General features: G+C 29.7%; 1 protein-coding gene across 1 annotated transcript in view; it reads left to right on the top strand.

Moving 5' to 3' along the window:
* The first annotated feature begins 9,618 nt into the window (after positions 1-9,618).
* zfh1 (Zn finger homeodomain 1) overlaps positions 9,619-27,924 on the top strand; it is a 190,980-nt gene continuing 172,674 nt past the window's right edge. Inside the window, exon 1 of the mRNA XM_015512800.2 lies at positions 9,619-10,338. Coding sequence (XP_015368286.2) covers positions 10,245-10,338 — 94 coding nt within the window. The 5' untranslated portion in view covers positions 9,619-10,244. The remainder of the gene's footprint in view (positions 10,339-27,924) is intronic.

The following is a 27,924-nucleotide window of genomic DNA, read 5'->3' on the forward strand; positions in this document are numbered from 1 at the left end:
TATAGGTAGTCAATTTATAATTTAATGATGGAAATTTCAACTATATAAAAACTTTTTAAGAAAAAAACTTAGAAAAATGAATAATATATTAAGAAATCTAAGCAAAATTCTAGAACTAACAAAATTATGCAGGTTTACTTAATATTGGTAGAATCAATAATGTCCTATAGTGTTATAGGTTTGGGTGGTGCATTTGATAATATTATGTCTCAATTAGAAATATGCAAAATTAAATAATTATAATATTACTCAATAAAGAACGAATATGCTCAAAAACACAATTATATAAAGAACTAAACGTGGTACCTGTTAAAAAAAATTTTACCTGAGAATTACTTGTGTATACAGTATATTTATTTTAAAAACCCACAATTTATTACAACCAACATTGCACCTAGTAAACATAAGATACGCAAAAAATAATTTTATCATTAATAGATAAAATAAAACCACGTCTGGTAGTTATTTGAAATAATTGGAACCAAACTACGCAACGATATACCATCCCATATAATAATAAACCTCCCTATTAATTTATTCAAACAATTATTTTTCAGTGGTTATCTGAATCTCAATTATTATTATTATTATAGAAATAACATTGTATTCATTTACCTCTAACAACGCAAAATAATTTAATTTTGATATAGGTATCCAACAAAAATGTTATTTTAAATTGTTTGTTTTTAATTTTTTTTTGATATTACCTATGTAATTTGTTTTAGAAGTTGGAACTCTTGAGCCCCCTCACAGTCACAGGTCACACGAGTGTTTTCAGTAATAATAGGTAGGTAGGTAATGCTAAATTAACTAATTGATTATTTTTATATTATCATATTTATTGTCTTAATACATATTTAAAAACCGTCAATTTATCTCTTAAAAGGACTTTGTTTGCGGGTACACTTAGTACTCATGGGTTGTTTCCAGCTAACTAACCCACAACATGGCACATTTTAACTTATTTTACGTTGTTGTTTTTAATAATTGAGTAGGTAGATTACCTTATTTGATCTGCAAAATTCGTATACAATTTAACAATTTGTTTATTAGGTACTATTAAAAATAGTATTATCCTATTATTGTGAGTGATCAGTGATCACCATGACCGTGGTTCAGAGCTCACTGAGCTCAGACCAACCATTTCTCCCGCAGTACCGTGATATGTATTTTTACCGAGGTAGATACAGCTATACAAGATACTTATTTTAGTAACATCCCAGTACATTTTATTTGCGAAGTTATTTATCATTTAAATATTTATATATTCTGTACATGCAAATTTTAATTTATGTTGATCAATAATCATCCATCCAAGGAACTGCTTAAAGTAAAAATTAAAATTATAAAATTACGTTCCTGAAACTTATCATGTCCAATCGAAATTGTATCAACGTTAAAATATGTTACAAAATCAAGGTAAGGGACTAATCATTTAGTTTTGGATAAATAAAACAGAAAAATAGCATTTTTTGTTAATAATTCATAATCTAATAATATTATTAAGTAAACTCAGCTATAGGAATAAGTAGGTACCTATAACCTATAGTTATCATTCATTAACATATTATAATTTATATATTGTTTTGCTTTTATCCAGTTCTATATTTACATGGTAAGATGCAGAATGTAAAATAAAATGAATCCTAATAGCAAAAACCAGAGTGTGACAGTACATATATGTACTATATGGATTCCAAAATATTACAAAATACTCACTATGAAATATGGATGATATACAATTGCCATATGATAAATGATAATAGTTGAAAAGAATAAAAAAAAAAAATAGAAAATACATAAATATATATTAATACCTACATAATTTATCTATGACGATTAATTAATATTGCATTATGATTATGTAAGTGCTTTGATTTGCACCTGATTGATTTTTTTTATTTAAAAGAATATTTAAAATCTAAGCTACAAGGTATAATAAGCAAATATGAACATACAATACATAATTTTACAACACGAAACATATGAGGAGGGATGCCAGCCAGTGATATTATTTCGTTTTTTTTTTAAGTTAATATCAAATTCAAGTTTAGAAATTAGAATGTTAATTTTTTTTGTAATGTGAAATTCAACTTTTTTTAAATAAAACCAGTATACCTATTTATACTATATTTTTCATTTCGTATCTTTAACTTTTTCAACTTTCTTTGCTAGAAATGTACAAATTATTTAAATAAAAAAAATAAATAAAAAATTTGCAATAAATATAACTTTTAAAAGAAAATAGTTTATAACTCCATAACAACATAAATTTCCTTTTCGATGTTCAATATTATTCGGAATAATATACCTATTAGTCAGAGGCGGATAGGCAAAAAAAAATTTACCGGGAAAATATTTATGGGGCGGCATTAATTATTCTACTATATATGGTATACAATCAGGGATACCAAAACTTTTTTTCCAATGAAACCTAAAAACAATTACACAGATATTAGATATAGATGAAAGATGAATAATATAAAATAATTCAGTAACTAAGTTTTTGAAAGCTTAAAAATTTATTTTGATTATACATGTTATAGGTATTTCATACAGAATACAAATTTGCTTAGACGCTAAGTAAAAATTAATTGAAGGTCCTAAATGTAAAAAGCCCTATGGATTCCATCTTGGAAAAATTTACACCACTGCATATTGGAAGGGGGCGCCGGTGGTAATACGGGGGCGCACCGGGAAAGTCCCGGTATCCCGGTGTGCCTATCCGCCCCTGTATAATGTATATAGTATATTTATCTATAAAAATCAAATTTTGGGTAGTATAGTTTATTAGTTGAAAATATTTTAAAATTGGATGAGCGTAGTATGGCGGGGTAATATATATATAAGACGTAAGTATTATCGTAACCCTTCGAAGGGTGAATACCATACTATTTACTCCACTCATCAAAACTTAAAATACTTTAGTAACTCGTAAACTATTGGTCGTTTCGTCCAAAATTTAATTTTTAAGTTGTATCGATTGTAAATATATTGTTGTTGTTTTTATCAATAATAACAAAAAAAGTTGTATCTAAGTTCTCCAAAAATATATTCTGCTTTGAAACTAAAAATAAAGAACAATGTTTTTAGTTTAAACAAATTAAAACGATAAAAGTATTAAAAAATATAGGGACATTACTTAAAATTACGCAAAAGAAATATTTTCACAAACGTTGAAATTTTTTGATATTATGAGTGATTTATTTTAAACGAATCAACCTGTATATCTGATGAGTGATAATCGCAAATAGGGACGTATAATTTACCATATTATTTTAATATATTATTTATTTGGTATTTTTGCCATTTATACTATAAAAACATCCAGAGAACAGGTGTGAGTGCGTGACAAAGTTTCGAATCCTCTTCGACCTGGCTCGAAAAAAATTATGATTATTCAACTTCTTTAGGATGCAAACCACTCAGTGGCGGTTTTGATAAAACATCAAGGGGGGGACTATTTTCAATTTTTGTGCCCCCCCACCCTCCATAATAGTTGCATATATAACTTACAGAACAAAACAGTTGACACAAACAAATTCAAGGGGGGCGAGCGCCCCCTTAGCCCCCTCTAAAAACCGCCACTGAAACCACTGTAGAATAAACGTCTTAGTGTAAATCATATTATATTTTAATTTATAGTCAGTCCTCCCGCCGTTGCTCGTGAGACTAGTTAGTAATTATGCGTGCAATGTATCACCGGTTAGTAGGCATTATTATACCTATGGTATAGATGGCAGACCACACGAGGTGCGTACGTAATACGGTTATCTACAGATAATATAATAATATATAATATCATATAAAATATAATAATATTATCTGTAGATAACCGTGGTACGTAAATATATAATTCAACTCTAAAGTATCAGTTATACCAGATTTGTTGTTTTTACTCAATCCGATAGATGGCGTCACCAGTTTATTCCTATTTTACCCCTATTTCATCCCTTTAACTTTTATTTTCGTGACGAAAGTCGAAAAGAATCCTATGTTACTCAGAAATAACGTAGCTTTCTACTGGCGAAAGAATTATAAAAACCGGTTCAGTGTAGTCCCTAAAATTACTTCCTTAACACAACATATTATACAATAAAGTTCCTATATTCACAAACATAAAAATTTTACCGTTCTGAAATATTAGTGTAGTCGTATAGATATTAGATATAGGTAGATTAGGTATATATATGTATTACGTTTTCAAAGATTTCATATACATAAATCATTTATGTGGCTCGGTGTGGCGTGGTGGTTCGCTCAACTGCGGTACGAGTGTACGTACCGGCTGGTGTTGCTATAGTTTCCGGATGGGCGACCACTTGGGTTTTTAGCAACAAACCTTGCCACACATACAACACGTGTTCAAAACCAATCGTCTCCCCTCTACAAACAGTAATGGCCATAGTTATTATAATTAGAAAAAAAAAATTATTCATAAGTGAAAATTTGGATAAGTTCTGTAGTTAGTAGGATAGATGGTAGTAAGCAGTGGCAAATTTGGGGGGAGGGGGGGGGTTCCCCCAAATATATGGTTTGTACAGGCGTAACTAATTAGAATTTAAGAGGGACTGTTGAAATATTAATTTTTTTTTGTAACCCGCCTCCCCCCGAAATTGATTTCTATATATACGCCATTGGTAGTAGGTATATAATATAATATGTATACACGCAGAAGCGGATCTAGACAATTTTAATAGGGGGGTGCTAAAAAAAATCGATTATACTATATCTAACTATATTTTAGATTACGTTGTTTATAATACCTACATATTTAGTTTATTGATGGCTTAGATGACAGGGCGCACCCGAGCACTATAAGCACCCCCTCTCGCCGTTTGAATACGTGATTTAATGATTTTTGAGTTTAACTAACATACTATCTTCCAATAACTGGAATGAGACTCTTAAAACAAATCATAATTAAAATTGATGTAAGTAATTTAAATATTATACTAATACCTACGTGGTATTATTACTGCTACTATAATTAAATTATATTATACACCTATTATTTTATAATAATTTTTATTTTCATATTTTTATATTTTTTCATAATTATTTATATATTAATTTATATATAGACATCACTTATATAACTCATAACAATTATATTCGTGCTGTAAAGGATACCAGAGCTCAATACTTAAGTACTTAAGAATTGTGTGGCCCGAGGCTAATTTTTTGGCGAGACCCCTCAACCTAGATTATAAATTTTGTTTTTTTGCTTTATATTCAATTTATTTTACTTTTAAGGTTATAAATAAATTTTACCATAAGTTTATAAGTAATTATAAGGGCTAGGGACTTCATGCTCTAAAAAATCTTGAAATATGGCTTTAAAAATTATCAAATAATATGCTCTAAAAATATGCAAAAATATGTTCTTAAGAATAATTTATTTTTTTTATTAAATAACCAAAAATCACAAATGTAATTATCATCATTATTTATTAATTTAATTTCTTTTTACTTAATATAAAACAAAAATTTCAATTATAAATGAATATTGTGATTATGATTTAATAATTTTTAAAATCTCAACTAAATGAATTACTAGGTAGTATTTTTCGTATATTTTCAACTGTAAATGAGTGTCGATTGCTCGCTAATACATTTTTGTACCTCGAAAACGATCGCTCGATATTAACAAATGTTATTGGAACGAATTTATAGTATTTTAAGTCATTGATTTACAATACGTAAGTCTTCACAAGATTGAAGTGAATTGAACGTACTTTTTCGGCCACACGATTAATTTAATTAATTAACTAAAATGTATTATAATAATATATGACTGTATTATTACTGCTGCAGTAATATATGGTGGCTCTTATAATTATTATGTCGAGGCTCGGAGCTGCAGCACTGCAGCAGTGCAGCCCCACCTCACCCTAATAAGTGTGTCTCTGGATAACACTTCAGTTTTAAGAATGAACTAATAAGTTATCTACAGACTACAATAGGGTGACTATACATCCCGTTTAAAATGGGATTGTTTCGTTTTTGATCATCATGTCCCGTTGTCCCAACAAACATTAAACGGGGTGCTTTTTGTCCCATTTTTAGAAGATGGTCCCGTTTAATCCCGTTATCATTATATATTATTATGTGAAAAAAAATAATCAAAGAAATAAATACAAAAAATAACAATACCTATAATATATACAGTTTAAAATTTGAAGTTTGAAAGTTATTAAGTATAATAGTTTTTGTGGAACGAGTGTTGATTGTGATGAATTATAATTTAAAAAATTATGAGTAATCACTAATCAACATCAATCAAAAAAGAGCATGAATACTTTGACCAATTTTTCTAAGCTCACAACAAAAACTAATTCAAACAAGACGTGTTTTATTCAAATTGGTTTTTTTTGAAGAGAGTATTTACCTAAAACTGTCTGTCCCGTTTTTTGTTTTTTATAAAAATGGTTACCCTATAGACTACAAACTATAATCTAAATTCTACATATTAGTTTATGATTTTAAGTTATATAAAGATATTGATATATATTTACTATACTATTTAATATTTATTGTTTTCGTTTTATTTTACTTAAAATTATACTCATATGCTATCTATATTTAATACATTTTATATATTATAACGCAACATTTCTTTACCTTATATAAGAGACATTTTCTTACTATAATTATTATATATATATGTATGTATGTATTTTTAACTTGCTGTTTTTATCTATATTTAATATTATGTAGTGATTCTTTAGAAAAACTTACAATTTTTACAAATCATTTAAAATTGCTTTAGAGGGTGTTTGAAACTTTTGAAGCACTGATCTCATACTTTTCAGAAAAAGTAATGTCAGATAATTTAATAAAAATAATTATTACCTAAATTATTCTGTTCTATACTTAAATACCTGCCTGTATATAATTATAAAAAAAAACAAATAAATGCATAAATATTAAATATGTATATTTTATTTAAATAGTTACTGCTATACGTATTGTTGTATATAGGTAAATATAATAATTATCTATATAGGGTGCTCATAATATATGCATATAAAAGTCGATTGAAAAATATTTAAACATATATCATATTAGTAAATTCACGTGTACAATATAACACAAGTATATTGTGGTACACAAGTTAACAAAAAGTATTGTAAAACATAATCATATAGATAAAGTGATACAAATATGAAAACATTTTTATAGATCCTTGATTTTTTAACCTGCTGAAGAGATAGGTATATAATTGATTAAAATATATTAAGAAACATATTACACTGAAACCTGTCTTAACGGACACCTGTAGGTATATCATGGACAAAATAGTAAGTTACCGGCAAAAAGATTGGCATGATCAGAAATCTTCTTATAACGTATACAATTTTAATGGTCTCGCGAACGTCTCTTTGTAGGCGAAGTGTTACGCTGTACGTACACATAAATAATGCCAGCGCTAAGGACTTAAATTATGGAATTAACGTTGGTGACTAAATGTAATATAGCCAATAATTAATAACGATATCTCTATATAATATTGACAATAGGAAATAACATTAATGACTATAAACTAGATACCTAAACAATATTACTATTTCCTAGAAATTACGATATCAGATTCCGGTCTTTTTAGTCATAATACATAAAATATGATTTTTTAACTGAATTTGAAAGAAACCTGCATTGAAAAATCGATTTATCTAATCAATATATTAACGATAATAAACTATTAGGCTCTGTTTATAACATATGTTGATGGTTGATGACCGCTAATATTATATAGTAAAGATATGTCCGTGGTCCGTCCATCGTATAAATGTATAATACGCAATACTATATTATACGGCTGTAGAAATAATTATCAATTGATGGACAACTTATTTGATATATTTGTGCACTGTACAGCATCATTTAAAAGTTCCAACCCAATTTAAATATTTTTTTAAAAAGCGATCATTATTGTCTATACCTGCAGAAGGACCAGAAGGTAGTAGCAGACATTAAGAGGACGCTATACCCGCATATGTGCAGTCCCTAACCCCCATCTTACAAACATACAGACATTCCAAAAATTATTTTACGTTGGATAGAATCACTCAGGTTGTAGGTAGTTATAACTAAGAAACTAAATTTGCACATAGTAAAAAGGAAAAAATTTATTGTGCAATGCCGTTTTTATTTTTTCGAAATAAAAAACGAAAATTTAGTGTTTAAAAAAAATAATTATTTCAAAATTGAATAAATTTTTTTGTATTTGTGATAATAAAAACGATTTTGCACAGTAAATGTTCTTCTTTTTATAGTGTGAAAATTGTGTTTCTTAGTTATGACTACAACCTGAGTTCTATCTCGTATAAAATAGTTTTCGCTATGTTGAATACGTTTGTAAGACGGAGCCAACACATGCGGGTATAGCGTCATCTTAAGTCACAGCATTCATAACTGTAAAACATGTATTAACTAAATATTTGATTTGTCTCACATTGCCTATAATAGGCACTGTCTATTAATACATATAGCAGGCATTCACGATGTCGTCTATATATAATATTATGTTATTTGTTATTATATGTATATACTATATTAATGATGCTAAAACATTAATAGTAGGTATCGCTTAAACATAAAAGTTTTTACTTAAATTACATAATTGGTAGTAACAGTTATATCCAAATTTTAGTTTGTTAATCAAACCTATAGAAGATAATATAATATAGGTATGTAAGAATAAAGGTACCTATATTATACCTATCTATTATTAAAATTGAATTACATAAACTTTATATAGGTAGTTTATTAAAAATTACAAATACATAAAATTATAGCTTATAGAAATAACAAATTGGCAATTATTGATAAATACTGTTAATATATATATATTTTATACCTACCTTAGTAATAATAACGAGAAAAAAAAATTAATTTAAATTTTTAATTTGTCTGTTCAATTCAGACGACTTTTCGGGGAATATAATGAGCGATATACTCTCTTTGGATGTTTTTACTATTATATACATACAACAGTTATTTAGATGATGTGATAGATGCATCGTAATATAATATAAGTTTTATTTTGAGAACTATACTATACGCATTATATGCGATGCATATAGTAAGATATTAATTTTAGCATTTGGTGATAGGTGCCGTAGCAGCAGTATAATGGCTGAATAATATACATTTCGTCACCTCGGGTATAAAAAATTATGTGAAAAATAATGTACATAAATATTATATATATATATAGACGTACAACAATAAATACGAGCAAAATATACGAAAAACACCAAAAAATCACCGGAACCCGTCACCGCGTTTGCGGAGTGCGAATCTAGGGTAATGTGACATCAGTTACAGCGGAGATCAATTTTATCGTGTGAAAGGATTACAACACGCCCACTTACCCCCACGCCGCGGTGTGATCACTGATTCACCGTTCGCGATAAATATTGCCGACGAACAGCCGTCTCGACGCATCGCCGTCGTCGTCTCCCCTCGCCACTCACCTTAACCACCCTCCCCACCCCACCGAAGCCGATCGTCCTCCGCCGACGGTTAGGGAACAACGCAACGCGTGTACGCCGTGTGCTGCACTCAGACGGTCCCCCTGGAAACGGTGCGCGCGTCCACGGCGGCGGCGGCGGCGACGATATCAGCAGTCCGGACTAGCAATGCCGGTGGTTTGACGTCCGCGCCGCGCACTTTTCACCCGCTCTCCGCGCGTACTATGCTCTTCTTCTATTCTTCCTCCTTCACGTCTTTTCGCCCGTCTTTCGTTCCGACGACGGCCCGTTCGCGGTCCGACGACACCTCGTCCGTACGGCATTTTTTTCTCAGTCGGACTTGACCACCCCTTCCCCTTTCCTCCCCATTTCCACCACTACTTTTCGTCCTTCGACATATTTTATATAATTATACATCGTCAAAAGTGCACTTCTCGTTTTTATCGCATACCTAATACATTATTTTTTTATATCTCACGCAAATATATATAATATATTGTAAAGTAAAACATATTATTAAAATACAGCCGTTATATTATGATAAATATTATTATTAAATCTTTTGTATGAAAAAATTAACATTAACTTAATTGATAAAAATCGCTTCCATATACTATACATAGTACTATTATATAACATACATATATATACAAACATATACTGATATACACACGACACCCTCAGTGCGGCGCATATATTCTACCGGCGGCCAGAGGAAATTGATGGGACCCGCTGTCGCGGATGGTACTACCGTTTCAATGAGAAATGGAATCATTAACAGAGGACCAGCACAGGCCTGTGGAACTTTTGTCGCCGTCCAGAGGAAGGAGGAAACAAGCAAAACCTCAGCGGAAAAATGGTAAGTGTTTTTCGTTCGTATATACCTATAGCTAGTAGTTATTTAGCAATATTATAGGATTTTCTGCATTTCGTCGAACATTCGCTAGTCGACCCGGCGATGCGTCCTGAGTGTTTTTCTATGATATGTAGATCACGTTGGTGCGGCTGAAGATTTTTGGGGCCATTGTGTTTTTTAACCCTCTTCGACGCCGCGAGGGCGGTCACACGGTCGCCGCTGGCACGTGCTACTATACTACCGGGCAACATGGCTGCCGCCGCCGCCACCCACGTGTGACGTCACCCTCTTACCCCTAAGGGTTCACCTGTTTTTTTTTGTTCAGCACCCTACTATATCGCTTATACCAAATGACATTTGCGATTTTAAGGGTGTTATATACATTTAGGACTGTAACGACAATGAGTGTTGCTGATTCATATAACGGTTTATTTTTTTAAAGCCTGAAATTAGATCATCATCCCCTATAGTATCCTGGTGTGTATAGTTTTGGTTAATTTTTCATTATTGTCTGAAACGACACTAAAATAAAAATAAACCGGTTCTCCAGTTTAGACACCTTCTACCATACATGTTATGATCACTGTTTGTAGTTTGTATGACATAACATACCTATTGTGTATAGTAAAACAATAGAAGGCATGTTGCCTATGATATAAATATATATACTTACTTGGTAAATTATATTCACTGCCTATATTATGTGAATAAAGCCAATAAGTTTTCTTTGAAATTTTCATATTAATTATTCTTTAGTATGTATAATTAATTCGACAATTCATAACATTAAAACAGCAGAAAATAATCATAAACAAATACATTTAAAAACTTTTATTTTGTGAATTTTTGAAAAATCGGTTGACATTTTATTCAATTAAAATGAATTAAACTAAAAATAATAATTTGTCTATCTGACCAGTCTGGATTTATATCTGTAATCTGTATAGATAAGATATATAATTAAATATAATCGTTTTAACATTTTTAAAGTTATATACATGTGACATTATACAATATATATCCATAATCCATATATAATTATTGTTTTATCTTGTGTACAACAAAAAGATAGTATGATAAATGATATAGTAATATTTTTTGTTGTATAACTGTGTAAAAATATTGATTTTTCGTTGCATGTTTTGTAGTCTTTTTTATGGATTGGTCCTTTTGATTATAGCCGTTATAGTGTAATTTATCGAAGAACCAATTTGTGAGCTAGTTATCTTTTAAATTTAATTATAACTATTGATAATAATATAATAGTTATTATATTATAGTGTTCATCATCAATATTCTATATTACCTTTTACGATTTATACTAATTCAAAAGCTTAAGTCGTAACACAATGTAATATATTATAGTCTTTCATATTTATCAGTTTTTATTTTTATTTACTATTTAAAGGCAGATATAATATAATATAGGTAGGTACGTCTTGTTATATTTTTTACAACTTTTTAGATGTATTTAAGTATTTTAAACTTAGTTCCATAAAATCACAATTGATAAATCTATCTGATTTAGAACATATAGGTTTTTATACAAAAATTAAAGACATAATCGTAAATTTAAATTATGTTAATATTTGAATATTTGAAATATATTATACGGTCATAACTCATAATAGACGTTAGGCATATATTGCAATAGCGTAGTATTAAATATATGTATATATAGGTACCAGGTAGGTACCCATTTCATTATTACCTACATTATATACTATGTGTGTTTATGTGGGAAAAAATATAAGATTACTTCTTTTACCAATAACAATTTGATTTTATAGACATTTAATATGCCATTTAGAGATCATGCATAAGATCGAATTATGAACAGATGCATCTCATGTTTTGCTTATCCACGTGAATACATACGTCACTAGATTATTATTTAATCATAATTTGATCAAATTACATTATTTATGAACTTACAGAATTACAGAAATCTGCTCTTCTATGTTACAGACATATATTAGACAGATGTAACATTTTTATAATCCAGAATTGTTAAACAATAATTATGTATCATTAATTCTTTTGTAAAGGAGAATGGTTCTGTAAATATTTAAATATTATTAATCGTTTTATTGTTTAAGACACTTTAAAAAAAAAACCTTATGTGATTAGGTAATTTATCTTTTATTATATTTTTATATTATATTATTTAATATTATAGGCATCTCTATAAACTACCAGTCCATAATATTGATTATGGAGTATTATTTAATCGATTTTAATGTATTCTTATTCTTGCTTTGTATATTGACGAATATTCTTAATTAAGAGTAGTAAGGCATAATTGGATAGGTATTTGAATTTTATATTATTGCTTATTATTTTATTAATGCATTTTAAAAATTATATTCATGCTATTCAAAATAATCATATTTTATTCATCCTTCATCGATCTTAATTTTTAAAAAGTTTTGTAAAAATTCTATTGTCATTCATAAGATATTTTAATTTACAATCGAATTTATATTATTAAATAAACGTCATATAAGTTGTGGTTTATAAATATCATAAGAAAATATTGTGTATGTATACATCATTTTTAATACAGAATAAGTTTAACGGCTAATTTCTTACCATTGGAAAAACTCAGATTATATGAGACTAAAGTAATTATATTTTAAAATTTTTTTATCAGGTTTCGTAAAAGCAACTCATCATAATACAAATTACGATTCGATGTAAATTTGTCCAGTAGGTATTAGCAAGACCAAGGGGGTTACGTTTAATTTAGCTTACGCGTCTGTGATGATCAACCGTGCGAAATTAATCATCCGGGGGACGTCAACCCCCTCCCAACCTTCGTCCTTTGGTCCACAGATTTTTGCCACGCGCCCTCCGTACCAGGTGAAATGAAAATATACTTGTTTTTTTTTTCGTTATTATACTATTGTAAACCTTACAATAACACAAGCCCCCGAATATTTCCTCCCCCTGTTTGCGATACGGTGGAAGGGGTTGGGGAGGAATAGAATTTATATCAAGGGTCATTTTTAAAGCGGTGGATTATCGACAGCTTCGGGGCGAATCCGTTTTTAAATATCGTACGGGGGAAACAACAAAAAGAAAGAAAAGGGTCGTCAACGCGTGCAACCGGCGTTGGTAGGCTCTATAATAGCTAGCGCACGCGCGCGTTTTTTTTCATTATGAACCGGTAGCGATAAACCTGAACGGCCTTTAGGCCAGGTGAGACTCGCGGGTTCCAACGGTCGTTGCCGCTGGCTTATAACAAAAACAAAATAGTACGAACCATACGAGACCATACAGTCAATTAAATCTGACTATACTGAGCATTATCGCATCTTAACTGTTAAGTTATGTGTTCGCGTATGGCATTATGTAAATACGTGATGTGTGATTCTATAAATAAACGTAATAGTAAACAACTATTATAGCAGCATTATACCTTGATACGCTGGTTACCTGTGGGCTGAAGTTGTGTTGTCGGTGTTAATAGTTGTATTTTGTATATCTATTACGTTTTTTTGGCGATTTGATAAATAATGTTTTATCATATTATGAGTAAAATTTTATGTGGCCGAAATGTTCTATGATCGATTTTAATACAATTTACTATAGTATTGCATGTATATTTATACTTTATAGTAGTCAAGGAAAGTTATAAAACAGGAACACTCTACAGCTCTAATAAAGCAGAATATATAATATATATATATAGGTATTATAGTAGTAATTAGTACTTGCAGGTAGACAATAAACAATAATAATTTAGTAGTAACATGTAAAATATTATATACGTTAAGTAAAATAGTAAAATATGTGTAGCTAGTTGTTAAAAATAAATAATAGTGGAAAAGCATAAAATAATGTATGTATATATAAATTACTTGTTTTGATGTAGATTGGAATACTTTATAACATCAATACGTATTTCATTAATTAACTTTTGGTTAAATATTTATAGAAGTTTGGCACCAGGTAGATGGTAGATAATACCAGCTCCATATTTACATTTAACTGTACTTATAATACATTTCTTACGTTATTTATTTTACGGTTTAAATTTTAACATTTAAGTTGTACAGAAGTCTGAAACTTAAATTAGTTTTACATTATTCTGATAAATTTGAATATAAATAATATTAAGCTAAAGTTGTAAATTAAGTAAGCTTCTATATAAACTTATTTATTGTATTGTTTGTAAAAAGGGGTTTGTATTACCCTTTTGATTCTATCCCTTGGATTAATAAACAGTAAACACTAAACACACGTATTTGCGTTTCCAAAACATTTATAAATATATATGCATATTGTATATAAACGGGAAAATGAAAAGAAACAAAGAATATATTCTTATAATAATAAATTGCTATGGAAAGTACATTTTTAAAGGAAAATAGTCTTTTTATAATAGGAAAAATATTAAAATTATCCCTATAATTTCTAATTTATTTTTATTTCATTCTATAAAATAAATGTTTTGATTAAATTGTGTTATCATTTACCATAACAAAAAAAAATTATTGGTATATGTATAATATATATATATATATATACCATATATGTAAAGAAAAAAACAAGTGTTTTAACTTTAAGTATATGTAGGTATGTGTAAAGTTTTGAAATATACCTTATATACTTGACAGTGTAATTTTATTATATGAATTAATACAATTAGTTATTAATTATAGGTAGTTGGAAAATTTATATTTTAAAAAAGTTTAATTTTGAGGAAGTTGAATAACAAGCAATATTACAAGTAAAATATTAAGGATTAATTTCATTCAAAAATATTTCAAGTTTTATCTACCTTCTGTCTCAAGAGCCATTGGAGATGATCGATTTCATAATTATTTATTAAATTTAATAAATTATTCATTAAATCGTAACATTTTATGAACAACTATCAATATTTATAAAGTTTGCAGCTTTGATAACGGTTTCTGATAAAGTATAGCATTAAAATAAAATAAAGTTTTAACTGTCTCTTCTTATTGGGGATATAGTTAGTTAAGTTGGATAATTTAATAAATAGTTGATATAATAATACCTTCATGTTCGTCGATATTATTTATGTTAAAAGGGTTTTAAATTTTGAACTGAACTTCGATGTTGAAACTTCAACCGATCGTTTTTAACTATTATAAACTTTAGTCTTTATTGGATTAATTAATTATTTCAGAGGCCAGAGGTATTTATAGTTGCTTGTCAAGTGAGTACCCAGAGTACCCAAATGTTTAGGAAATAGTTGTAACACGTACTATGTATAATTTTTGTAAGAACCAACGTGTTAATTATTATTAATACATAATATATATATGTACGACGACTATACGACGTGCAGTATGTGTGTGTGCTTGTGGGAATATTATATAGTAAGTGAAAAGAGTGTATATTGTATATACTATACATTCTGCGTATCATATTAAACTTATACTAACTATTATGTTCTTTAAAAACCTTTACTAAAATAAAATACACTTCAGTCACTGCGGTCGCTGTATACTCATTGGTGCTTCGCGCGCGGTGCAGAGAATGGAGACGTTCGTGACGTCATGCACTTGAGTGCCTTGATTGATTTAGTGCATCCGGCCAGTTTCTTTTCGTGTACACGTTTTCATGCCAGGTGGGTTTAAAATATTGAATTATTTTTCATTATTACTGCCTCTCGCCATCCTTTCGTATAGGTATTATATATATATAATATATATGTATACTTGTATATACCTAGTACCTACATATTGGGGTCGCATAATTTGCGGGACCGATCGAAACAATACGTTTCTTTTTAAGCCGCACTCGCGAAATGTATTGTATTTCTCGTCAGTTGACAAGAAGAGATTATAATTACTTTACCGAGATTCTCTCGCGCTATGTATATAATACGTGTATTATATCGTATTCATCTCATCGAAAACTTACAGCCTCTCCCCCAATATTTGGACATTAACATTACATTATAATAATGTACATAATTATTTTTAATTATACGACAACTTATTTATCTATATAGGAGGTATCGGTATGTACGTTGTTAGTTGTTATAGTTATTACTTATTAGTTATATACTTGAGGCATGAATGATGACTACGACCCACGCCATCATAATATAATACCTATATATGGCTATGTGCGTATGCTATGTGTACATATATTATACGCACAAGACCGTGCCACTAACGGTGGCGGCGAGTGGGGTTGAACTGTCAATAGACTGCAAATATAGTAAGTCGGTGTCGTCGATGCTGTGGCGTAGGTATATGTGAATTTAGTCCCCGGGAGAGGCGAACAGAGTGAGAGAGATAGAGAGAGAGCAAACACACTAATGTAATATTTCACCTGAAATACTTCCAAATACACTCTGTATATGCTCGCGACACATACGCGTGTTACACACACACACACACACACACACACACACACACACACACACACACACACACACACACACACACACACACACACACACACACACACACACACACACACACACACACACACACACACACACACGCCGCTGTCAAACGCAGCTATATAGAGCTCGTATAATAGCGTGCAACACCAACGAGTGTGTGTATGTGTTCGCGTTAGTGTTTATAATATAAAAATAATAAATGGTTTTGTTTTGTACGTGTCGATTTTTACGAGAGCTCGTGTTGACGACGGTCGGCAAGAGAGGTAAAAACCGGAGACCCGACTAGTGAGAGATATGCGTGCGGAGAGGGGGTCGTCGGTGGTTATGCAGGAGGAGTGCGGCCTGTATAGTCATATATATGTGTATATATTGGGATACGGAGCGAGTTCACGGTCCCCCGAGATAGCCTCACCTGATTCCTTTATATATTATTATATTATATTTATTATGTGCGTTCTTCTCTTTTTCCCCTCTTGTCGTTCACTATATAATATGTATTATATGTACTACTATACCTATCTCGCTGCCCGTCGTCGCGCGCGGTCGATATTTTTATTAACAATATAATAATGATAATAAACGTAATAATATTTAATTCGTGTTTGCACGTGGACACCGAATCGTATCTTATCATTGCTCGGGTCATAGAGCGGGTTTATCTGCGCGCCTACTAATAAATAATAAGTTCATCCGTGTTAATTGACGTGGTGTATATATGTATATATTATGGACTTGTGGTTGACAATATGTATTTTCAACAATTATTAATCAGTAATCACCAATCGCGTACCTTATTATAATGTTGAGTATTACACATAATACACACCTCGCCGTCAGGTCAACGATAACCTCGATCGAGGCAATACGATGACTACGACGATAGTCTCATCAGTGAATCACAATAATCACGCGTATATATCTCAAGGCGTAATGATATTATATACAAGTAACAAGTTATATTGTGTGATCGTAAACGTCTCATAAATCACTGCGGTGTGATAAAGTGATATCATGGGACTTGGGTGACTATATACGATGAGATCTATAAAATATTAACAAACAACTCGAGTCCAAACGAATTATTGATAATCTATTAAGAATAAAAAGACGAGCCTAATCGGTTTTGAAAAACTAATAATTGGTCATAATATATTTTATCATCACGTTTTACCGCACACATACCCTACCTGTGGTCATTGAAATATATGTCTTCGGAGACATATGTCCGTACAATTTTTATTAAATTGATTATTATTATAATTACTATTAATGATTAGCTATTGATTAACTATATCGTTTCGTACTGACGATATAAAAGACGCATAATATTTTATGTTAGATTTCAATACAAATATTTTAATATACATTAACTAGGTATTTAATGAATGTTTGATTAAATTAAATTTGTCAGTTGTCAATTTTGTTTTATTAAAAATAAACATGTTTTCTTTATTCTTTATATGTACGTTAAATGTTTATACAAATTCTAATAGACGTACTTACAAGTTTTTTTATAGTTTATGATGTAATATCTAAATGCATTTTAATGCGAAGTATATTTAATAAAAATATTAGAAATGTATAAATATAAAATAAAACTTTAAAAACTGTAAAAATAAAATTTTGAAGCCCACCGTAAGCTAACTATACCTACACATTTTTAAGAATTAAACATACTTTATCATAAACTGTATTTTGTTAGCAATTTTATCATTTGAAAATTATTTAGGAAAATTAAAAAACATGTTGCAAGAAATTTGACATTAATAATTATTTTTCTATTTTAAACATCATTTTCAGCATTTTTAGATTTAGCGACTATAGTTTGAGTGTATTTTTATCGCTATGCTTTTTATTCACCTAATGAAATGTGTAGTTATAATTTATGTTTATGTGTGTATGTCAAAAATTATAGAACTATATTATAATAATTATTGTTTCTTCTAATTAAAATCTTGAAATAATAGACGACAGTCGTATTATATAGTTGTGTGTACAACGTCTAGCCCGTGTTTTATTGGATATATCGTTTCCGGGCTGAGAATTTCCCATTTTGTGAGTGTAACATACACGGTTTTGGGCGCGGGCCAATGACACCTTTAAATCACTGGGTTTTATTTTTATATTTTATTCCGTCGTTAAATTAGACCAAAATCGATTCGATGGCGTCCGTGGTCCTTATTAACTCGCGGGGAGGAGACGAGGTGGAGGCGGAGAGAACAGTGTGTGGCTTGCGTGTGAGCATATATATGCATTTTGCTTATTTAAAAATAGCGGACATTCCAGGCGGTCCGTGTCGAATTTGGCTTGGAACAATACAATTTCCGAACGATGGCGCGTCTTGTATACTTCCCCTTGTTCCTCGCTCCCCTGACCCCAAACACCCTATCCAAATCTAGATCCTCCGGTGAAAATGACAATGACGGTTCCGGATGATTCTTGTGGCGCTGCTGCTATACGCTGCTCGGTACTTTTTCTATGTTTATATATAGGTACATTATTTATTATACATATGTATAGAGGATTTTGCGATAATAACACGATAATTTGAGATTTTTTTTTGGCCGTATGTTTTGAGCCAGGAGTACAATGTAAGAATTAAAGAAGAGTATTGGCGTTAACAGATTCTTAAATAATAAATAGCGTCAAATTGAAGATTGAATATATGAAGAAAAAAAAATGTCCTATAACGTTATAGGATATAGTATAGTTATTATAATAATCTTCGAAATTATATGTAATTATTCTTCAAATTTATTTATACTATTATACTTCAATTATAGGCTGGTATATATTATAATCCTGGACCTATAAATCTATAAAAAAATTATGCAAAAATAAGCTATAATACTTCCAAGCAATTGAGTGTCATTTATTGTGGTCTCGTACGAAATATAGAGTATATATTATGATGAAATTTTGATGGGCAGTTTTTTTCTTCACTCATAGTCTAGATGAGATAAATTGACTTGTTTTTAATATTATTGCAGTAATTAAGAATAACAATAATTGATGTGACATACGTAGATTAATCAAACGTAATATTACAATTTACAATATAATATAAAATATACGTCGTTGAAAACCTATATAGGTGTCATCTGGTTGGTAAATGATAATGAATTAATGACTTAATATAAGCGCATTCATAGTTGTCTTGACACAAACAATCTATTAAAAAAAAAAAAAAAAAACGTGGGAAATAATAAGACTACAGTTATGTTAATTTAAATTTCTATTATTGAAGGTGAGTTATATTATAATATATTGAACATAATAAATACCTATATTTCGTATATTTAAATTATATTATACCAATACAAAAATTATTATTCAATTCTTCTTGTTACCTAAAAATATTATTATTACTTGTAAAATCAATTTGATTATATTACACGCCTTAAGCCATTTTTGGATTTAATTGTAAGAATTGTAGAATTTTTCATGAGTTTTGTATAAATAAATTTGTTGCGCGTTATAATCAAACAAATCTAATTAAGCTCGAATGTGTTACACACATGACACATGTAACATTAGAACGGAAGGGTCCACGTAAGTTTATCAGATTTTAACCGTAAAATAGATTCATATAGACATGAAAAATAAAGCGATTAATAAATTATTGAAGGTGCTCAAATTACCGTATACCCATAATTTTGCCAAATTATATTAAATCATTATATATCAACGATTTGACTATCGCTTTCATGTCTCTATTGATTAAAGTTCGTTAAAATGTTGTATCCATTGCATGCTAACAAATAATAGTCATAAAAATAAATTAATAATTATCAAACAAGAACTGTGATGGGGTATATACTATATATGTTACACTGCACGACTAATGTAAAATTACTGGTTAACAAAAACACCATTAATATAATATGACATGTATATTACAATTATTACTCATAGTTTTAGTAATAATATAATGTAGATATAGGTAAGGGTTAAAATGACTACTTACTCTATTTTATATCCTATATTTTAATAATAATATACAAAAGAAAAATATGAACTATGTTCGTGCAAAGACTGGAACCTATTTATATGCGCAGTAAAGCCTGCAGGTTAATAGGTAGTGCACAATTAAAATTAACTGTCTAAAGGTTATACATATAGTTGATTAAGGCTTAAAGTAAACACAAATTAGCTGATTAGAAATGCCTTTATATTATAATATATAATATAGTCGCAATATGTGTTTTGTAGGAATTTATGAGATATTATGTTTTTATGTTTTGTTTATATACAAATGACCATAATATATATTAGTTATGTATACTATCTTATATTTTCATAAATTGATATTATATATATCAATATGATTAACCTATTCTAACGTGTTGAATTACTGGTGAAATCGGGGAAATATAATATGTTTAAAATTATAACCGTTGTTTGGTAGAGAAAGTAGGCATACAGAATAGTTCAATTTTTTTTTAAAATTCATGAAATATTTAACTTTGAGTTAGAGATAGACGATAGTTGGCATTTATAAAGTTAACAGTTAACGAAAATGACAAGCTGTAGTAGTATGGTACCTGATATTATAAAAAAAATACATTACATAAGCTTGATAATAAACCACTTAAACAATCGACAGTCGATATATAAGAGCAAATCAATATTACCAGTATAAAAAATGTATATACACTGCACAGAGCTATCAAGATTATTATGAAACTACTCAATTAAATAACTTAGTTGTTATCATTTCTTTTTCTTTTATGAGATCGAAGACTTAAATCGAAAGGACTTGAAAATTTCTTTAATTACCGATTAAACCTAATCTATTTTTAAAAAGTCGATTAGATATATGTTATACATGTATTCACTTTTTAATGTACGTACTGTTTCGCAGCCCTACAAATGTTTATAGGTATAGCTATAGTAAATATAGGAACGTACCAGGGGCGTATTTATGGGGGTGGCTGAGGGGGCTTAAGCCCCCTCCCGAAATCCAGGAATTGTTTATGAAGTCTGCTTATTATGTCCTATCAGATGTAAATATTCTAACTCATATAGGCTGAATTGGGAATTTTAGTTGGAGAAAATACCACAGCCCCCCTCCCTAAAAAAAAATCTAAATACGCCCTTGGTACGTACCAATTTCGGACCTACGCAATATCAAACAGTATATTACAATTGCATACATATACATAGTACCTATGCAACCAATCGCGTGGTTAATCGTCATCTGGTCTGTCGTGTAGTGAAAATTGGTTAACGTACGTATTATACGTATATATTTATATATATTATGTACTTGCGGAGGGCAAACTTGATTATCAGCGACACGAATAACCAAGCCGGCCACGGGCACCGACGCTACCACGCCAGTCTGCAGTGGTGGGTAGTAGTCTTTATCGTATCTTAATGGAAATACGGAAAGTTTGTGCAATAATTTGTGAAAGTTGTTTTTAACATTATTATTTTACGTCAAAACTTTCGGGCCAAACTTTCCAGCTGCGCCGAGAAGAGTCCACCACCACCGCTGGCTTTTATAATCCAATGTAATAATTTAACAAAACGGCGCGTAAAATATTTAACAACACGTTTCGACATTGTACAAGATGGATGAACACCGCCGCCGTCCGCAAGTCGAAAACAAGAAGCGAAAGAAAACCGCTTATCAGTTACCTACATCGCACGAGGAATTGACCGGATCCGATGGCACGGCTTTCGCAGTGGCAGCAGGTGACGCGTGTTTGTGTTTTTTTGCATTATAGCGCGCACATATACCTATGTTATAATATTGTGCATATAACACCTAAGAGTTTTTCGACAATCCCGAGAAAACGTTAGAAAATAATAATAACAACAATTAATAATAATTTAATATATTATGTGACTTATCTACATTATTCGTGCGCACAAAATTATTGCTCTGTCTCGATTCAACGAGAGTTCGTGATTAGTTGGCGATTCTGATCGCTCCATTTTGCCATTGTCCCTCCGACCAGGTGTTGTTGTTATTTATAAATTGTTATTATTTTACTAAGCGCAACAGCGTATACATTTTTAAAATTATATTATACATTTATAATGATCAAAAGAAAAAAAATGTGCACATTTATATTAGTTCCGTTATTATACGTAGATATTCACACACTATATATGCCTACGCCTCGCCGTATGAGACAAGGACAAGGCGCAAAATATGTTATCAGCTGGTTGACCTTTTTCTTGATTTCAACATTTATATTTAAAAAATGTTATCAATATAGGTAAATCTCTGACATTTTGAGGTTAGTTGATTTTTTTTTAATTGTGCATAATATAGATAAATGTATATATATATATAATTTTATTGTTTAATGTCTATTACTGTGGAAAAGGAACATTGCACCGATACTGGATTTATTTTGAAAATAAACATGCATAATATATAAGGTAAATTTACCTATGAGAATAGAATACATTATGATGCATGATTCATTTATTAATAACTATTATCTATTTGAGTGGTAAGGTACACATTAAATTTGCATATTTAATTTAATTTATATTTCGTTTTGTTTTTCATTCGGGTGTACGTTGTTAATTTGTTCAAGGTATAAGTATTACGATTAAACAATAATAGTGTTAATGTTCAATTATTATACCCATTTAATTGGAATAATGGTTGAAAATATTGTAATTGTTGAAGAAAATGTTATCATTTCTATTATAATGTTATGTACAATACCTAAGCATTATTGTTAAAGAGTTTAAGTGAAGAGGTAAAATCAATACAACAACTCTTCTATATATGAAGTTATAAAAAGTCAGTTTAGATATTTATAAAAAATTTAATGCATGGATATTATTATACACGTTTTGTTTACTATTTAATATTTTTTTTGTTACATATTATTTAGGTAAAAACCAAAATTTTGAATCAAATTAGATTTCTATACACAGTATAATAATTGGCAAATTCAATTGGAGTTTAAATAATTGTCTCTCGTCTATTATTTTCTTTAATGCTTCATATTTATCACTAAATATTTATGATCCAATTATTTTTTTTATAATTATATTGTTGTTGACTTGTTGTTGTTGTCAATGTGGTAGGTATAGTACCTATATCAGGATTGTTTAAATAGTTAATTTCAAAAAATATATATATATACATCTTAAACAACAGAAAATTTGTTTCCAGCAAAACGTTAAGCGAATAGTTTTACAATACATATTGTTTTTTGTGTGTATAGTTTTTTATTTCAGCAGTAGGAATTAGGAGCTTTCCAAAAGTTTTCCATGGGCTTGATAAAAAATCGGAAATTGAATACCAGATGGTATTTTAAAGTGGTTGCTTTTGAAATTGTATTTTCGTTCATTAGGTATTGGTCATCAAAGTATATATATATATACATAGATTGGAAACTAGATACCTAAACTTTTGAATAAATAAACTGTTAGCTCACTTCACTTCTGTCAATAACCGATTTTATTATGTTTGATATAGGGATAAAAAAAAAACTAGCCTTGAATAGGTACCGTGTATATAATAATCGACCATTTCGAAAATATTATCACGAGTTTGTTATGATGTTATTTTGGTATTCGGACCACAATTATTATTTTATAACTTCTCTTGGTCTTTTCTTAATCTCCAACCATACAGTCTACCACCGCAACATATTTAATCTAACATATTACTCGTCTACGTAAATAATAAATCTCGAATAATTTATGTAAATATTTTTGTTGAGTAAATTTAATACGCTAATCGCATGAAACTATGTAAATTGCTCGTGTACCTACCTATATATTTTAATTTTTTTCCAAAGTTATATTATAACACGAGTTTGTGTACAATTGTCGCGTGAACAATGAACTGCAAGACTACTGGTCATTCGGATCGGTCAAACTCGACATAACAATGTTGTAGGACTTGTAATATAATATTGGAAGTATAAATGCGTTGGTTTATTTTAATTCTTTACGTCAATATTTATACACCTATACCTGTGTTTGTTGCACATCACCAACCTGTCTGATAACATAATATAAGTAAACATTGAACACTGAGAAAAAAAAACAATTAAAACAATATATAGGTAAGGTATACTTTTACGAAAACAAAACGATTTTTTTCTTTTTGTTAGGAACCGTTTACGTGGGTATATGAGAATCTTTTAGACAAAACACACCTGATACACGACGGTTTGTTAAAGAAAAAACCGTACACAATCCTCACCTTGATTGTCTACGTGGCTTTTGAAATCGCTCGGGAATCGAATTACTGCTCGATCAGCCTTGCGCTACTACGACGCACTCCTACGATCCTTCTGCGGAGCAGTATACACCTTTCTCGGAATGCCCGACTAGCTCTTTGACAAAAAAAAAAAATAATAATAATAATAATAAAAGGGAACGAAAAAACAACTATTTAATAACCGAACTCCCAAGTGTCATTTCAGACAATTACGTCATTTTTCATAATAAATTTAACGTGAATGAAAACAAAAAACACTAAAATACGTATATATTAAGATATTATACAATGCTGTCAATTGTCATCCTTGTAAACATATTATGACGTGTGTTTGCCGTATTATATTAATTATTAAATTGAAAATAAGCATATTATAATATGGGTAGCTTTACTATAGGTAGCTAGGTAGCAAGTAATAACCTAAGATCGGGGTTTTGGGTCCGCAAACACACTTGAACGAAAACGTGAAAATGAAATTGTTGGTTTTTTAGGAATACAAGAATAACGATGATGTTTTCAGTGTACTTAAAATTATATTTTTATTACTATTTATTTAATATCATAATGGTTTTGTATATATATATAGTGAGTGTATAAGTAATTATATAAAGCATACAAAATTTAATCTTATTTACAAACATTTATTAAAATTTACTACCTACCGTGTACATTTCTGAGTTTTTTTTTTCTGTGAATTAAAAGTTTCCAAGTTTTTTGCTCACATCCTCGACGGGTACACTATACCTATTTCTTTAATACATAGGCACCCGTTTATTGATCGTATGGTTGTCACGTCTTCGTTATAATTATTAAATCGTATTATATTTAGTAAGTTTCAAGTACAACACAACACAATTGATAAAGTAACAAAACTATGAATATTACTTATCTATGATACCTACAATATAATGACTAGTTAATCATATGAAAACGTGCAATTTGATAATTGAAAATGAGCACTCTTGAAATGTGCAATTTTGTGTAAAATCAAACGTTATTTTATAATTTAATCTACTTTACTTGATTTGGATTTATAACTATAACTATTTATAACTTTATGTCTATATCAACATAGGTTTTGGAACATACAATAAAAAGTTGAAATTGCATGAGAATTCGGTCTTAAGTAATTACTTAAGCAGCCATACAGGAATAATGTTTATCAACTATACAATTAGTAGTATAATAGTAAATGTTAGTTGTTATTATATTATAATAATATAATATATCCATTTCCAATACGTTCGAATTTCCATCTATTTAATTTTGAACAATAAATATATACACCATTAAGACTTACTGCAGTTGAATGATGCTGAAAAAAATGTTTTTTTTTTTTTTTTTTTTTTTTAACTTGAAGTAGGCAGGTCTGACAAACCAAAATAATTATACCTTTGTAATTCGATATAATATTAAATAGTACACCTAATTATATATTGATGTCACGTAACGTATAACGCTAAATGCGTAATCTTACATTAAAATATTACAACGGAATGTTAAATAATTAATATACGAAAACTATATATGAAGTTGTCGCAGGTTAATGAGTGAAAAGATAAAATTATCACTATAAATTAGACACTAGTTAAATATTATATCACATATATACACTATCGTAATAATATATAGCATATTGAAAATAAAAAATTATAAAATTATAAATCAGGTGAAATATATGCAGCAAACGACTTTGCATAGTATTATTTTAGTTGAAGATGAGTTAATTAAACTTCTAATGACCTATTACTCTTAACGAACGTAAACATTGTAATACATAATATACTCATGTAGTGCACAATAAACAAAAAGTGCTATAAATTTAATACAGTATACAATTGTCAATAGATTCACGATTTCCTTCTTTTTTTTTGTGAGTGTAGGTCGTGAAAAGGTTTTTTTGGTGTACGTAATAAACTTGTTGATATCTGATGGTCGGATTTTATTTTATATGCTTCCAAAGTACTTTCCCACGTATTAATAATATACCTACTTTGGTTCACTTTTTTTCTTTTTGAATAATAATTTGTTTTTACACATAAATGTTTTTACATGAAAATAATTTCAACGTATATTTTGACCTACCACAATTACGTTATTGATGTCATAACGTTTCGAACTCTTTTATTTACCACATTCTTTATGTTATTGATAACGACATATTGTTATAATAAAGTACAATCTTCCGAGAAATTAAAATAGCAAAATGTGTTTTTACTGTTTTAGGAAATCACTTATCTTAAAAAAAAATGTATCAAATTATACTAATTGCTAATTTATTATTATTTATTTTTACTTTAGGTATTTATTTGTTTAGCAAAAGAATGAGTCGTGAATTTTTGTGAGAATAAAATATAATTTATTAATTTAATTGGTTAATAAAAAAGTCGTCTTGTAGTATTTTGGGTTGGAATTGTTTTTGTTGTTGTGTACGAGTTTGTATATTACATAGATTTATACTGCAAATGAAAACACTATAGAGAAAAAAAGAAATGAATTTCTTAACCTTCGTTCTGTCTGCGCGTGGTATGTGATAATAACGATGACGAGTCGGATAATTATTGTCACCGAAATCGTGATAAATGACCCCTCCTCCCACACGCAGATGTATAATATATATATATCAAAATGTGCAGTGCTGGGCGATTGGAAGGGGTCGAAGATTTTTGTTAATTTCTCTCGACACCTCCGAGCAATGATCGATTGTCGGTCGAGTTATTTTTGTTGCCGCCCAAACCGGCGGCGGCGCTCAGTGAACAATTTCGCAGTGGAGGAAAAATACACTCGCACATACGCGCACCGCGACCGGCGCCTTCTCAAAAGAGCCGTTGAGTGACAGACTGACATACGGCCACTTAATGGATATACAGGCCACCTGCCATTGCTATTATTAATATGCGCGTTTTCCCTTGTTTTCTGAAGAAACACATTTTTCGTACGAGTCACTCTTTTCCCCATGATCTTCGAACCGAGGATTAAAAACGAAGACCCG

Source organism: Diuraphis noxia, unplaced genomic scaffold (genome assembly GCF_037042655.1).
Source record: "Diuraphis noxia isolate RWA-SAM2 unplaced genomic scaffold, SU_Dnox_SAM2 contig0002, whole genome shotgun sequence".
Classification (NCBI taxonomy): Eukaryota; Metazoa; Arthropoda; class Insecta; order Hemiptera; family Aphididae; genus Diuraphis; species Diuraphis noxia.